Here is a 17,687-nt window from a genome sequence, read left to right as displayed (position 1 = left end):
TTTTTTAGAGAAGTGCTTGGAGTATCACCCCTATAGCAAAATGCCAATGGAAAGAGAAATCAATCCCATCACCTTGGCTTCCACTTTGTCACAGGCCATTAGGTGAATCTGTTGCTCGATAACTTAATGAGGTGGCCAGAGGGTCCATGGTCAGATGTCCTCTCAGTGTTTCCTCCTAGGGTAGTCCTAAAGCCCTAAGGAATCCCTTCATATGCTCCAGGAATCCCTCTCCCCAGCTCAACACTGTGTCTTTTCTTTCGTGCACCCCCATCTCCTGTCTCTTGCAAAGTGTGGTGATTCTTTTTTTAAGTATTCCACTCATAGCATGACGTTATGACAACTCTGGTTACTTTAAATACCCAGAAGCTATCCCAATTCCAATTTCCTTGGTTATTTTTTTTTCTGACCCCTAAAAAAAACAGGCACTTGTAAGGAGAAAGTAATAAACAAACGGCTTTGGAGCAGATAGGTGGAGCTATGGATAGAGCATCAGCCCTGGAGTCAGGAGTACTTGAGTTCAAATCCGGCCTCAGACACTTAATAATTACCTAGCTGTGTGGCCTTGGCCAAGCCACTTAACCCCATTTGCCTTGCAAAATCCTAAAAAACAAAACAAAACCAAAAAACCCCAAACTGCTTTAAGCAGAGTTATGCATACACAAGATCATTCTAGCCACATGATAATCTCTGAGAGAGATTGTCACTTTATAGAAAAAGGTCCATGGTTGGGCTGAGGCTCACAAAAATTAAACCCATAATTACATTGCAAGTATAATCCTTGGCAGGACTTGATCATGACATCTATTTATGAGGGTGATTGGAGAATCCAAGGTTGAACACCATGAAGAGTAACTATGGGCTTATATTTGGGAGGAGATAAAATAAAGATGGAAAGTTCCACTTTTCCTTTAAGCAAGACCAAGAATAGAACTTATGAACTCTACTGTCTCACCAGCATTTCCCAGCTATTGCATTATCTTCCAGATAACTAAATATTTTCTTCAACCCTGAACCATCATGAGGAAGGGAATAGACATGGAACAAAATGTCTTTGAGATGGAAGAATTCATATGTTGGTTGGGATTGGGTTAGAGTGGGCCTTTGGATGGTATATGTGATTAACAAGGGAAAAAGGAAAGGGGGGGAAGGGATGAAGATGGGAGAAACAAAAGAAAGACAAGAGAAATGAGAGAGGAAAGAGAGAGAAGATGATTCAATAAGATTGAGTGCTTGCTATGCAAACTTCTATTCAATTTGGCAGAGTTTCATTCTGTCTAGTAGAATAGAAGACTCAGACCCAAATTCATTATGCATTTATTTTACTCAAATGGAGCAAGAGAACCTGCTTTGGGGGGTTGGGTAATAAGAGTGGAGATTGCTTGCTACATTATTTATAGAGCCTTCCCATTCACACACACACACTGTGTGTATGGCAGTAGCAATACCTCTCTGCATAAATATCTTTGTGGGGGAGTGTGAGTAAGTATATTTGTTCCATCAAATATTTGCGTGTCTAAGCCACTCTACATGAATTGCTTAGTACTTGCATATATGCAGGCTTGGGAGCCTGTCCTGTCAGCACCTGTGGCCACCTGGGGTATTCCTTCATGAATATTTCAGCAGGCGTGCGAAAGTAGATAGTCCGTTGTATAAAACATCATTAATGTTAAACGGTGATTGAGAACCATATCCTTTTGAGACCACAACAGCCCTAGTTTCTGCATAACAATAAACTTCTTATTCTTTTCATGGCTTCCTAGAAATAGGTTTGAAATAAATTCAGTTATAGAGCATGGACAGCACTGAGCTTTCCCACCTGCTGCAGTTACCTCCAAAAATAATCAAACAGCCCCCAAAAGAAGGAAAGACTGGAGGATGGCCAGGCTTATTTTACAGAATAATGAAGGCATTAATCAGGGGAGGGTTCTTCAGGATCATTAGATTTTTGGCTCTTAGTGGTAATACTTATCTTTTTATTTTTTTAAAGAGAAAGAGAGAACATGAGCAGATATCACACAATTACACTTGAGCTTAGCCAAAAGGCTAAGAAATGATTATCATACAATTACAGAATCCAGAATTAGAAGGGGCTACCAAATCATATATGACAGTATAGGCAACAAGTGGCCAACCTGCCTTGAAGACCTTTAGTGAGGGGGAGCTCACTATCTGATAGAAAAACTTTGGTCTACATTTGATTCTTTTTGGGGGGGGGTATTTTATTTAAACTTATGAAACAGGTGTACTGCCAACAACTGTACTTGGTGCTAATCCAGACCTTATTATTTGGAATTCCCAAAACATTCTGGGGTTGTTATTCCCTGTCTGCTTACATAGAAGGAATAGGGAGAAGAACCAACTTTCCTCAGGCCATATCAAAAATAGATAATAAGAATTCTTCTCTATCACCATGAAGTCTTGGGTTTTACTAAAATAATGAATGAGTAAATAGAAACATTATTAAATGCTTGCTCTGTGTAAAGCTTTGTATAAAGAACCAAGGCTACAATTGGAAAAGACAGTCTCTACTCTCAAGGACCTCACATTTTAATGCAGGAGATAACACCTATGGATAATTGCAGCTGCCAGTCAGATGAACCCAAGGACCACAGAGGACTTGCAGCATTTTTAGCTTGTGGTTAATTCCTTTATCTTTTTTTTTTCCTTTACTGGTAGCTTGTTTACAGGCACAAGCAGTTTTTCCTCATCTCTGAGTGCCTGAGATAAAAGGAATGATCAGAGTTTGACAGCTGTTTTGGACACTTGGCAAACTTCAGACAAGCTGGAGATTGACTCTGTTATCTCCTCCTAGTTGGAGACTCTATCCTTTCTTTTTCTATTCCTTCATCTTCAGGAATGATAGGAACAGCTTCTGGGTCTCTTTCTTTTTGGGTAGGGGACAGGGAAATGATCATATCATTTCAATCCAACATAAGTTTTGCAAATTTTAGGGTCTTTTCGGATTCTTGTACATGACATGAATTTTGTTGATAATTATTGTGACTTTCTCTACATTCACTCAGAACTCTCCCTGTTCCTCCAGGGCATTGTTCTGTTAAGGTTCTTTTTTTCTAATGTTATAATGAAATGTGATTTCTGGATTCTAGGTGTCTGCCTTTAACTTTGTCTATATCTTCATCCCTCTGTTTTCTCCTGAATAAAGTTAACTGGTTCATAGTTCAGCTGAGGTGAAAGGAATCCAAGGTAAAGACCCATTTTAAGTGGATTTGGCTTGGCTTAAACCTATGATGGAGATCCCTTGTATCTCCTCCAGGTCTAAACAAAGAATTCCTTGAAAGCCATTTCCTCCTAGGCTGGGCAACAGTAATACCTTCTTCTTTCCCTCTATTGTTTCTGGCCTTAAAGATTGCAGTTCAACTCAGCAGCTCTGAACCTGAGGGGAGAGAGCTAATTCTTCTAGCAAAAATCTCCCTCTAAAGCTGTTGCAGCAGAAGAGAAATGTGGCTGGAAGTGGACTTTCTTTCTTACAGCATCAGTTGGAAATGTGTTGATCTGAGCCAACAGGGGTTCATCCAGTCAATTCCCCCATTGAGTAGCTGGCAGGGTGCCCTTTAGCCAAAATGCCATAGTGCTGAGCTCTGAGCTAAACTCAATAGTCTCAGAATGACTGTGTTTATTTCCTTTCCTGACCATATGCCCTCTGACAGGGTCATTGTCAATTTGCATAGTCCTGCAGATGTGGCCACCTTTTGTATATCTATATCTATACATCTGGGCCTGTGTGTGTGTACCCTTAACTATGTCTCTCTGCATCACAATGTTTGCCTAATTATATATTTGTGCATAGTATCTTCATGGTTAATTTGTGAGCAAGAATATTGGTGCACTTTCAAGGAGTAACCTTCATTGTAAATGAAGAAAAGTTTTTTCTTTAGAGTTTTCAAATGATTTAAGAAAATAGTTTTTGCCAAATTGCTTGAACCTACTTCGTGAAACAGCAACTTGGCTCCAGAGAAACCTTCACTTTGGAGCATTCTCTTCCTAGTCACCTAAAATACCTTGATATTAGACAAAGAGAATATTTCTGTGAAGGTTTTTTTTTCTTTAGGTTCATGATTTTAAATGCTATTTGAAATTTTCCTTGGACTTGTTTGACCATGACTAGATGCATCACAAAATTTTTTGCAAAATTCATATTAAATCATCTCAAGACAAAATATATTGTACTGGCATTATATTACAAGTATGTACACAAACACATATGTAGAAGGTGAAATTTACTTAAAACCCATATAATCTTTAGAGGTAAATAATACATTACCAGAGATGGAAGTAGATTGTTATTATTTACTTGCTCCCTACATGACTTTGGAGAAGTCACTTAACTTTTCTGAGCCTTAATTTCCTCATCTGTAAAAGAAGGGAATTGGAATAGATTAGTACTTCAGTATTTTTCAGATCTAGGTTCTAGCCTAGTATTTTGTGGAAAATAGGTTTTTAATATATATACTCTTATGGAAAGAAAAGGGAGTCTGGCATAGTGGATAAAGAATTAGTCTTGGAATCTGGAAGACTTGGATTGAATTCGGGCTTTTGACATTTCACAACTGCATGTCGATGAATGATTCATTTACCCTTTCTGACCTAAACTATAAATGCTAGATGACTTTCAATCTGCCTGAGTGGAAAAAGTTCTCAAACCAATGAACTCTTAGTAATAGTGAATATTAAATTATTTTCATCATAGGGTCCTAAAACACTTTTGCTGACATTGTATTACAATGATTTACCAGTTAAATGACTAAGAGGAAAATATATTTAACATGATTGTATATGTATAACCTATATTAGATTGCTTGTTATCTTGGGAAGGGGGGAGGGAATAGAGGGAGGGAGAAACATTTTATAAGAAAAATCTTATAAAAATTTATTTGAAAACTATATAATTGGAATTAATAAAATACTATTTTAAAAAATAGATTTACATGTTAAATTATACAGAGTATCCCAAAAATCTTCCTGCAATTATAAGCTTTAATAACTTTAAGATTTCTGGAATACCCTATATAAAATTAAACATATACACACATGCATACATACATATATGTATACATATGTATACATACATGCATATGTGTATGTATATACATGTGTGTATGGATATATATGTACATATATACATATATATTTCAAAGCATATTCTATTGTTGCATAGTTCTGAAGAAATAAAAATATGAAAAATATATCTATTTTACAGATGAGTACATTGAGATTCAGGAGAGGTTAAATAACTTGCCCATAAGTACCAGAGGCAAAATTTGAATCCAGATCTTATTGATTTTAGGTTCAACATATTAGCTACTATATCATGCTGCCCCATGGAACTTATAGTTTGATATTTTATATTACTTATAAATTTATCTCTTCATTTTATAGAAAGGTATTTGGGATCCTTTCAAGTTAACAGTTCAGCAGGACTAGAATTCATAATTCTTAATTCCTTAGTTTTCCTAACTTTCTTCTGGCTTGTCTCTATATTTGTGGAAATTACTAACCATGTAATTAAAGAGACTTTTTTCCAATGGCAATCATTTTATTTTTTAAGAGCATGTATTAAAAGGGAAAAACAAAGTGAGAAAAATGAAAGAGGCTTATACTTATAGTTATATAGACCATTCTTAGTAGGTTTTGAGCCAAATGCTTTGACTATTCAATATTGAATCCTGTTTTATTATTTTTTGTCCAAAATTTCCCTTGACTCTGACATTTTGTGTTATTTTCCTATCTTTTTATGTGTCTCCTTTGCTTTGAGAAAAATGCAAATGCTATATAAAAACTGCGTGAAACTAGATCCAGATATACTGTTTGTGTTTACCACATCCTCTTATTTGCTAATTCTGTCCATTAATAGTGTCTATGGCATAAAGCCCAGGTTTGATGGGCTTGTGATTTCGAGATTCTCACTGTACTTCTGATATTCAAATCTTTTTTTTTTGCCAACTTTCCAAAATACCTCAGTTTTTCTCATCTGTAAAATGGAGAGAATAATGCACATTATTCAATATTGTGTGTAAAATATAGGAAAAATAAAAAAGCAAATGCTTTTTACAATACAGGACTCTTATCTTCCTGTATTTCCTTCTATCAGAAGCTCTCAAAACATCCTGCCAATATTAATTATTAATAATCCTCGTAAGAGATGTGGATTGGAGTCAGGCCTTAGAGTTAAGATGACCTGGATTCAAGGTCCCAAGTTTGACATATACTGACTCCTTGACACTGAGAAAAATCACTTAATCTCTCAGTGCCCTAGGCTGAATTCTAAATAAGTCAAGAAATAGTCGCATATCTGCATTGATAGAGACAATTTCCTCTCACCTAGGAGTCCCTAAACCAATGAAGTTGCAGGTTTAGAAAAAAAAACCCCAAAACTCTCATAAGCTTCCATTACCACTCTACTTTGCTACCTTGGTGTGGCATGGAGATGAATTTGAGATCTTGAAGGCCATCCCTATTGAAGAGAGAGGGCTCTGAGAACAAAAGGTTGTTCAGCCAATCATCAACATTATTTCATAGACATTAGCTTTTTCTTCCTGACCTTGATAGAGTCAGGTTGAGATATTTTGAACACATAAAAATTTGGAATGCAGGAAGGATTGGCACTCAAGTACCAAGTCTAATTCCCTTGCCCTTTGCCTCTCCAGCTTCACATGTACAGAACAGGTATCCTTCCTAAGAAGAGGGCTCCTTGGTTATCTTTATTTGCAAGTTCCCCGCTGCCCTGTTGCAGTTCTCCAGTGGTTATTCCAGGTAAGGATCATACACTGGCCACTAGGTGGCAAGAGTACTCCAACTGTTCATTAGGCAAAGATGTCCCCTAATTCATTCTTAACCTTTGTTGCTACTCAGTTAAACCCAGTGAATTGCAACAGGCTTTTAGTTAGTGTCCTAAAATGCCTTTGGTTTTTTTGTTTTCCTTGAAGAATAAGAATATAGAGATTATTCTGGCAGAAGTGTAACTTCCCAGGGATCATGTCTAATCCTTTGGGAGCCATTGTTCTCTGCAAATGTAAACAGTTAAAAAATTTAAATGTTGCCCCACAATTGTTTTAACCCTTTTAAAACTTGTTTTTTCCCATTAATAACTCTCATAGTTTCTATGAGTTTACATATGTTCCTGAGTTTACATATGAGTTACATAGTTTCTATGTCATTGGAACTGTCTTCTTGTTCTGTTCCTCACTTCTGTAAGTTGCTATTGGGCTATTCGTGAACTCTATAGCTATTCATATGTTAACAAATATGCATGAATGATGAAGTATTTGCACTTGTGTTTTTATAAGGTGGATCATGACTACTGGACTGTACACACTGATATTCAGCTACATGGAGTCAAATTAATCTCATTCCTATTGCTATTAGAACAACCATTTATTCAGCAACAATAGGGATTCAACCTGGGGTCCATGAATTTATTTTTAAAATATGTATTTTGATGACTGTATTTCAATATAATTGGTCTCCTTTTAATCTTATGTATTTAATTTTATTAATTTAAAAATATTCTGAGGAGTGCATAGGTATCATGAGACTGTCAAAGGGGGTTCATACACAAACAAGGTGAAGAACAATTGATCTGTTTAGGAGGAAACAAATATTCCACTCTTGAGTTTGTGTCCAAGGAGAGAAAATAAGGAAGCTATGAGAAGTCAGCAGGTAGAACCCTAATCTAACCACTGGATTAAAATGCAAGTCATGAGGGTATCAGGTTTGGCTAATGATACAGAGCTATGGTTTACCTGTTTGTCTTGGGGTAAGGAAGCTTTATATTCCTCCAGATAAAGTTCCTGACAATCTAAAGTTGGTTAGTTGGATGGTGGTTTAATTTTTGTTAGTTGGACCCAAGTCCCAGCTACAAATCTTGTGTACCTTTCAAAGTGGATTGTTCAGGGAGAGCTTCAACTTTCTTAGTTTCTACCTTTAGCAATTAGTTCCATTAGTTCCTTTAATCTTTTCCCCCAATCCCTGTATCTGGTTCGTCCACATTATGAGTCAAGAAATGTCGTTGTCTATTTGTGGTCTTTAGGTCAGAAAGTTACTCTTTCATTCAATTCAACAAACATTAAACCCCTATTACTGGTAAGATTCTCTGTTCAATTCTGACAGGAGATAAAAAATAAATATCCCTGCCTTGGAGGGGTTTATATTCTACTGGGGGAGAAGAGAATGAATGATATTATAGGTACATAGAAAAGTAAATTATCAGACAATTTGAAAAGAGAGAGAACATTTGGTGGATTCATGGAATGGATTAATGTAAATTTCACTGAAGGAGGTAACTCCTCTTCCTTGAAGGAAGATAAGAATTCTGGAGGACAGAGATAAGGAGGGAGTAGGTCTGGTATAAATTCAGGGAGATAGGAAATGGAATATTGAATTTTGGAAACAGCTAGAAGTTCAGTTTGGTTAGTGTGTTAAAGAAGGATCATTTGAAATAAAGTTGAAAAGATATCTTGCTCTAGGTTAAAAGATATTTCAGCAGTCTAGACCCCATATTATCATGAAGTGGGAATAACAGTACTAATACTGTTAATACTATAATAGTTAAGGTTTGTAAAGTATTATATACATATATACACATATCATTTGTATATATATATATATATATTATATATACACATATACATAAATGACACACACACAACAGACCATTGAAGTGGGTGCTGCTGTTATCCCAAGTTTACAGATGAAGCAACTGAAGGTGAAGGAATAGGAAACAGGAAATTATGTTGGTATTTTGTTTTGTCCCTACTTCAAGAGATTTTCTTAAGGATTTTCTTCCTTGAAGATGACAAAGTGTGCAGTCAGGCTTTAGAAAGCATTAAAAAAAAATTCTATATTGCAAATCACCCACATAGGGTCCTTTTGGCATCTCCATGACAACAGCCAGAGTGTATCAGTTCCAGTGTCCTAGCTGTCCTGTTGTTTTCTCTTAGTTAGGCACTGTGTGGTTCTGATGGGATGAAGTCTTATAGATGCATTGTGGAAGGTTTCCATGTAACATATAACTGTCTCCTTCTTGCCTTCTTAACTTTGTCTTTGTATTGGTAGTCATCACTGGGACTTTGCTTGCCTCTAATCAGGAAAGAATGATGTTAGCTGGGAAGTTCTCTCTCTTTCTCTCTCTCTCTCTCTCTCATCTTATTCTACCTGTAGCAACTAAAGCAGTCAAAGAAATCTGAATGGTCTTGGGAGCTTTGTGGACAGGGATTCTGGGTCATTCTCAGGCCTGTAGAGGGCATAATAGTTTTTCTTGGCATCTCAGAAATATTAAATAATTCAAACTGAGGATGAAACTGCCTTGTTTCTCATTCTTGTTAATTCTTTCTCATTTTCTTTTCTCCTTAACACTGGCTAGTGGAGTCCAAAACAAGAACTGACATCCCCAATTCATAGAGTTCATGTAGTAATTTGCTGATTTTAGACAAATCCTAATCAATATTTTTTTTCAGTCACAAAGAAATTGTTTCCTAAACTCTTAAAACTGCAATAAAAGAGAGAGAAAATAGGGAGGGAATGAATTCTAGAAGCAGGACAGAAAAAAAGGAAAATAATCTGGAGCTCATATTCATTTACTAATTTAACATGTTTATCCAGCATATACTTTGTGCAATGTATTTTTGCTCTGTAGTGTTCCAATTTTATGCAGTGCTCCTACATTTTTATTTTTAAAAAATATTGTGCCTTGTACAAATGTTATCAAACTCAAACAGAAAAGAGGGAACTAATCTTACATAAGGACCCTTGTAGGCAAATTGACTTTAAAAATCAAACATGTCAACATTATCTATGCTCTTTTATATTTGTATTTATTTCGATTAAAAATTTGATCATTTTAATCTGGTTGAGGCAGATCCTGTATTTGATATCTCTGCCCTCTACTTTTCATAAAACAATCTCTGAAACTAATTTCCTTAGCTCATATTTACTCAAATAAAATTAAGAATTATATTTTTATAATTGACTAAAATATAAATCATATAGTAAAACAATAGAATACATCCATCACATTTATTGATAAAATCCTAAGCAATGTTCATTTCTATAAGTTACGAACTAAGTCATAATAATATTATTTATTTGATAGATGGGCTTAGTTTTTGGCAAAAAGACTTTTAAATATGGGATAATTGATGATGTTGCTATTCATAATTCTTTTCCAGTCATTAACTAAAGTTAGCATTTTGAATTGATAAAAGCTACAGTAGAAAACTTGGATTCACATGAATAAGCTAATATGTATAGCAAACTTAATGTTACTTTATTTAATCAAGTAGAGAGCCATTTGTCTACCTATAGCCAAAAGGAAATGTGGTTTTTGGGTTCAAATGTTTGATTCAATGTACTATCACAAGACAAGTCTGTTAATTCATCTTATTCAGATCAGAACAAGATCAGATGTATCCTATTTGTTCTTGGCAATTTGCTTTCTTTAGCAATTCATATCTAGAAATATCTAAATTTTAAAATAAAGTAGAAATTGCTTCAGTAAATTGGTAAAATGATGAACAAGCAGTTCTTTATTTCCATTTCATTTGCATTGCAAGGATATTTTTGAGAAATCTATAACAACATTATTTGTGAATTTGTTATGCATAGGTCTAAATTTTTCATATAGTAATTTTGTCTTCAGAGTACAAATTTGAGGACTCCATGGTAATTAATTTACTTAGTTTCTTTAAAGAAAGTCTAACAACTATACTAATTTCAGGAAGAAAGTTTTTCCCATAAAATGAATCTGCTTTATACTTATTATTATTTTGAAGAAAAATGGTCATATTTTCTTTTAGCTCAAATACCTTTCAAAGTACTTTGTTATGAGGAAACCAAAAAGTTTTGCAGTAATATAAATGAAATTTTTAAAAGTGATATGTACTCTTTTTCTGTATAATCAGAGTTTTGCAAAGAGCCTTTAATTCTAAAACTGTTTCTTTGTAAAGTTGATTTCTCTTGTAAGAGTTACAGTTTACTACATGTAACAGGCATGTAACATGAAAGGTAACAGACATGGAACATGTACAGGTGTGTCTTTTCAGTCCAATGGGATGATAAATTGCATAGAGCATATGCAAATATTTTCTATCTGGTTCCTGTGGGATCTTTGGGACTACTTCTGGTTGTATCCCTGCTGCTTGATTATAGCTGAAAGACATGCTGACACATCTGCTAAGAGAAGAGATAACTTTTTACCAGCAGGACTCCAGTACAATTCTGGAGGTGAAAAAAAAACAATTATAGAAAAAGATGAGAAAGAACCAAGCCTTTGTCCTCATGCATTGTTTCTATATCTTCTCTTGCTTTCTCAGCTAAAATCCTTGAAAAAAACTGTCTATATTTGCTTTCCCCACTTCCATTTCTCTCATACTCTACTCAACCCTTTGCAGTCTGGTTTCCAGCCTCCTCACTCCACTGAAATTGCTCTCTCCAGTTCTTCAGTGTCACATGTAATGACCTTTTTTTTTCAGTTCCCATCTTTCTCAATTTATCTATAAGAGTTGACACTTTGACTACACTGCTACTGTATAATCTGCCTTCTCTGGGCTTTTGTCACAGAACCCTATTGGTTTTGTTCATACCTAACCTCTTTGCTAGTTCATTATCTAAATCACATCTTCTAAGTTTGGTTGTTCCCAAAGGTTCTGTCTGAGACCCTCTTTGTCTTCTCCCTCTGTACTCCCTATTTGGTGACATCAGCTCCCATGAGTGAGGTATATATGTAATGCAGTGAAGCATACATGTAGGAAATATGTGGGGAATGTGTGAAGAACATGAAGGGTACTTTGCAACTTTTAATCTAAGGAGTCCTTTTCTCTGTTTATAGAATCCTCATCAGTTCATTACTTCTGGGGGTCTTGTTGGTGATGGGTAAGTCCCTCCCTAGTTCAATTATGCTGTATTCTCTTCAGATCCTTCTACTTTTGCTGCTCCCAGCTCCAGGGAACTCTGCTAACAACTCCAGTTGCCAGGAGGACCTCTGATGAATTTGATGAACCTCTCTCAATTTTCCTGGACATTCCCTTCTTAGGATGAGGAAAGAATAGATATAAAAGAAAATATGGGTGACATGCTCACAGATGCATTGTGGGCAGATAGGGGAATACAGCTTGCCACTCCCCTACCAGTCAGTTTCCTACAGTTTTGCCTCCTAAATTCAGAGAAGGAAACATGAAAAAACACTAGGGGAGGAGTAGATCATTTATATGAGAACTCAGTTCTGAGTCATCAGTTCTAGCCTCAGCCAATCAGAAGATTCTTCTTTACCCTGTAGTACCAGACCCTCAGTCTCTCATGGTCAGATGTGAACTCACCAAATCTCCACCTTGGACTGGAACCAGACAGGAAATATTGAACATGTTCCATATAAGCTACCAAGAAAGGCAGAACAAAGCAGATTCTAACGACTGAGCTATCATTGGCCAATCACCCCTATTAAATTTGAAATGTGTCCAAATTGTACAAGTGATCAAATTTTTTACTTTCTTAGAGTCCTCCTTTTCTTATTTAAATTGAATTGTATGGTAAATTGCTTTCTAAAAATCTGTTAGTTATATTATGAATTATATATATATACACATATATTCATATAAATATGTAATTGATAGATATAATTATTTTGATACGATAACCAATAACTTTTCAAGGTAACAAGTCTACTTCATCATCAGTTTCAACTATTTATTTTTACAAATGTAATCAATCAAATGAACATCTTTAACTACATATGTTGTTTCATTCATTTTCAATGAAAAATATGAAAATTTAGTCTCTTTGTTGATCTGAGAATTTCGGATATTATTTTGTTATTTCCAAGGAATACCATTTGAAGCTTCTTTGTAAAAGATCTGCCAAACCTCATTTCTATCATATCAATAAGCATTACCATTTCCTATGCCAAAAGAAGATTTTTAATGCTCATTCTATATGCACAATTCTATAAGCAGACTTATATGATGCAAGAAATCTTTGATATCACAGATTTTGAAAATTTTTTCTGCTTATAAGAAACATTGATTTTCTGCTAGACAAATTCTCCCATGTTGCCATTATGTTCTGCGTAAACACTTTCAATATCTTATCAGATAATTAGACTTCATTTCATCTAGTTATCTAGATAAAAATCTAGGTAAAAATTTGGGCTTTATTTCTGTATTTCTGTACTTGAACTACTTCTATAATTGCCATATTAGTTTTAGCTAGGTTTTCTCTTTAAACTGATTTTTGTATCTAACCATCAAAAAAAATAAAGATTCTTTTACTGAAACATATACACCTTATATCCAAATAAAAAAGTAACATGATGTTGCAATTTATCTGTGCATAAATCCTGATATGGTCCAACTCAGATTAGTCTTCATTATCACATACAATAATAAATAATCTCTGCTAGACTGCATTTACTATGACTTGGAGAAAATTTACTTTGTTGGTTTTGCTTTTGTTGACTTTTATTTGAACTTTGTTTTCATTGAAAAAGAAGATATATGAGAGTTACTAATTAATAATATAGTCAATTTCTTTGTGTCTCCTCCTCAGAGGATCAATACAAACTGGCTCTACAGTTTGTAGATCTTTTATAAGGAATAAAACAAATTCTGCCTTCTAGGATCTCAAAATTCTAGTAGGGGAAATAAAAACCTCAAAGATACCTCAAAGACAGCTAGGTAGCTCAGTGGATATAATGGAATCAAGGAAGATTCATTTTGAGTTCAAATCTTGCTTTAGACACTTACTAGCTATGTGAACCTGTTTTTTTTTTCCAGTTTCCTCATCTGTAAAATGAGTGGAGAAGAAAATGGCAAACCACTTCGGTATCTTTGCCAAGAAAATTGCAAATGGTTTCATGAAGAGTCAGATATGATTGAAATGATTGAACAACAAGGTCTCTTTCAGTTCTAAATCCATATATGTGTTCTATGTTTTTAATAGGGACATGTGGTTAGAAGAATACACAGGACCTGGAGTCAAAAAGACCTAAGTTCAAATATGATTTAAGATACTGGTTTCTTGACCATGGACAAGTCACTTAACCCTGTTTGCTTCAGTTTCCTCATCTGTAAAATGAGTTGGAAAAGAAAAAGGAAAACCATTCCAATATCTATGCCAAGAAAACCTCAAATAGGGTCATGAAGAGTGAACAACAATAACAATTCTCTTAATAAGTACATATGGGAAGGGACTTTCAAAAAAAGAGACTAGCTAGAGATAAAACCCTGAGGTACTAAAATACAGTGTTTATTTAGGGAGTGACAATAGTCTAGATTTCCTCTAGGGCCAGTAATCTGAGATAATGCTGGAAAATTAGATTAGGGACAGATTACAAAAGTTTTTAAATGTTAGGCTAAAAGATTCAGATTTTATCTTGTTAGAAATGGAGAGGTCTTAAAAGTGAAGTCAAGTGCTGGAAACAGAGATATAAGCAAAAAAAGATTGTCTCTAGCCTCAAGGAGAATAATGTAGATTTGGGTGATCAGGGCATCCTCTTTAAAATGGAGTTTCTGGGAGAAAGCAATCAATTAGTGGAAGAAGTGATGCTGGAGCTTTTCTTAAGCAAAGTTCTTGTTTTGCCATTTCTTCTTCAGCTCATTTTATAGATGAGGAAACTGAGCAAACAGGGTTAAATGACTCGCCCAGGGTCACACAACTAGTATCTGAGATCAGATTCAAACTCAAAAAGATGAGTCTTTCTGACTTTAGGTTCAGTCCTCTTTCTACTGCCCCACCTAGCTCCCTGAAAAGTCCCTTAGAAGTCATTTAGGGGCAGCTAGGTGGCAAATATGACCTCAGACACTTAATTACTTGGTTGTGTGACCTTGGGCAAGTCACTTTACCCCATTGCCCTGCAAAAACCAAAAAATAAGAAACTTGAGGCCAGAGAGGTTAATTAACTTGTGTAGTAGGGTCACATAGTGGGTTGCAAAGCTGGCATTCGAAATCTAGACTTTAGGAGGATGTTGTCTAATGTTCTAGAGGAAGATGATGAGGATGGTGAAGAGTCTAGAAATCACAATGGGCAGAGAACACTTGAAGGGTTTGGGGCTTTTCAGCTTGTGGTTGCCTTCCTGTTGGGTACAGAAAGATGGACAAAAGACAGTTTCAGCCCCAGAGGCCTTCACAAACAAATAGGAGACAAACAAAAACAGTTATATACAGGTAAGCTATTCACAGGATAAATAGGAAATAATTAATAAAGGGAAGACACTAGTATTAAGAAGAATCAAAAAAAGGCTGTAAAACATGGAAATCTGCTAGCCCTGCTAGGTCAGTGTAAAAGTATTAACTTTCAAAAAGTTAATTCTGATTTTCCCTTCTTTATCCCAGTTAGAGGACCTGACTTTTCTCCTTCTAAACAGTGACAGAAAATAGGACTAACACAAGGACCATATTAATTCAGCCTCTCTCACCTGAACTGTTGTAATAAGATCCTAATTGTCTCACTTCTTCAAACCATCTTTTTTCATCCATCCTCCAAGTGACCACCAAGATGATTTTCCTAAAAACCAGATCTGACTATGTCTCTCTCTCTCTCTCTCTCTCTCTCTCTCTCTCTCTCTCTCTCTCTTTTTTTAGTTTTTGCAAAGCAATAGGGTTAAGCCGCTTGCCCAAGGCCACAAGGCTAGGTAATTATTAAGTGTCTGGAGGTCGGATTTGAACTCAGGCACTCCTGACTCCAGGGCTGGTGCTCTATACACTATGCCACCTAGCCATTCCTCTCTTTCTCTCTCTTACATACACACACACACACACACACACACACACACACACACACACACACACACACACACACACACACTCTTCTTTTTTTCAGTCAAATTCCTCAAAAAGCTTATTTACATTTATAGCCTCTATTCTTATTCCTTACCCTTTTGTTGTCTGGCTTCTAGTCTCATTACTCAACTGAAAATGCTTTCTACAAAATTACCAATATTCACCTAATTACTGAATCTCAGGGTTTTCCCCCTCTTCTCATCCTTCTTGATTTATCTGCTAGATTTGATACTATTGACCAAATTCTTCTTTTACATACTCTCTCCTTTTTCATCTTTCATTGTGCTACTCTGTCCTGATTCTCCTGTCCAACTAATGTCTTCTTATCCAGTTCCTGCCCCTTAATTAAGGGGGTACACCAAGGTTCTATTTTAAGACTTTTATTCTTCTCTCTTTTGGGTTTACTAATATCCATATGTTGATGACTCCCAGATCTGTATATCTAGCCCTAATCACTCCCTTGAACATCAGCCCTTTGTCATTAATTGCCAATTGTATATATCCAATTGGCCAGAGATACCTCAAATTCACCATCTAAAACAGAAGTTATATTCCCCAGTACTTCATGCTGCTAGAACATTATCCTAAAAATTCAAAGAAAAAAGGACAAAAATATTTATATTAAATATATTAAAAAATTCATAGCCCCCCCTTTAAGTCAAAAGCCAGCAAGCATCCAACATGTCCAGTGAGCTAAAGTATAGAATATAATTGAATACTACAACATCAACAGATAATAAAATTGAAAAATACAAGGGAACAAGGGCATATCTAGAAAAAGTGAGTCAATGTAATATCAGTAAACTTGAATAGGCACACACCAATAAATGTGGAAAATGAAACCAAAGGTAGTGGAATTTAAAAGGAATTTGGAAGGACACACAGGGTAAATACTTTTTTGGTTTACTTATTTGTTTGGCTTTAATTATAAATATGGTATGATCTTATTTGTTTTATATATTTCTTTTTTCTTTGTTGATATCAAGTTAATAATTTTTTTGAAAAGTAATAATAGAATTTTCAAGTAAAAATAGAATTTAAATAAAATTTTAAAATAATAGAATTTAATAGAGAATATTCTGTAGTGAAATAATAGAGTTTGATATTCATAATTTCCTTCTTGGAGGCTGGTGACTTAATTGAAGATAATTTGGACAGACTTGGTTTTGTGCCAACTTATAAAACCATCTTAGTACTCTGATCCTCAGGTTATTATCCTACAGACTCAGTGGCTTGGAATTAGGGTTCTTCAACTCACAGAATGGCATCCACTATGTCTATGTAGCATCAAGGAGACCCCTCAAATCTCCTGGATCAGTGGAAGAGGGGATTGACTTGAAAATAATTCAGTTCAGGGGCAGCTAATGGTTAGAGCACTGGCCCTAAAATCAGGAGGACCTGAGTTCAAATCTAACCTTAATACTTAGCTGTTGTGATCTTGAGCAAATCACTTAACCCCTCCCATTGCTTTGCAAAAATAAAACAAAACCCAACAACAAACAAAAAATAAAGTAATTCAGTTCAATTTAATAACTGGGGGATACAAATAAGAAAAAGAAAGACTCTGCCCCTAAGGAATTTACAGTCTAACGAAGGAAGACAGAAAACAAAAAGAAACTGAAAAGGGGCTATGGGGGACATATTATTACTCTTTAACTATTATCTGGTTAACTGTTATTTGGAGTTCTCACTACTTCAATAAACATATACTCTGTTCTCTGAAGTCCATAGATTAGGGCCTGAAGTAGTGAAAACCCCATCCTATCACAGAGGAATGTCCCTGCTAATTTATTTTTCCCCCTCTTACAAGCTACTCACATGGCCATTAGAGACTTCAGCAAGAGCCTTCCGTGTCCTGTGGGATCTCAGCATGAATGGAATCTTCCAGAAAGCTGGTAAGT

General features: G+C 35.4%; 1 protein-coding gene across 8 annotated transcripts in view; it reads left to right on the top strand.

Annotated features, from left to right (window-relative positions):
* FAM178B (family with sequence similarity 178 member B) overlaps window positions 1-17,687 on the top strand; it is a 186,213-nt gene that overhangs the window by 56,259 nt on the left and 112,267 nt on the right. For all 8 annotated transcript variants that reach the window (XM_074210044.1, XM_074210047.1, XM_074210046.1 and 5 more), the window contains 2 exons: window positions 6,666-6,771; window positions 17,597-17,681. In XM_074210044.1, the coding sequence (XP_074066145.1) occupies window positions 6,666-6,771; window positions 17,597-17,681 (191 nt within the window). The remainder of the gene's footprint in view (window positions 1-6,665; window positions 6,772-17,596; window positions 17,682-17,687) is intronic.

This window comes from Macrotis lagotis, chromosome 1 (assembly GCF_037893015.1).
Source record: "Macrotis lagotis isolate mMagLag1 chromosome 1, bilby.v1.9.chrom.fasta, whole genome shotgun sequence".
Taxonomy (NCBI): domain Eukaryota; kingdom Metazoa; phylum Chordata; class Mammalia; order Peramelemorphia; family Peramelidae; genus Macrotis; species Macrotis lagotis.
The sequence above is the reverse complement of the archived record's forward strand: the minus strand, read 5'-3'. Positions and strand labels throughout refer to the sequence as shown.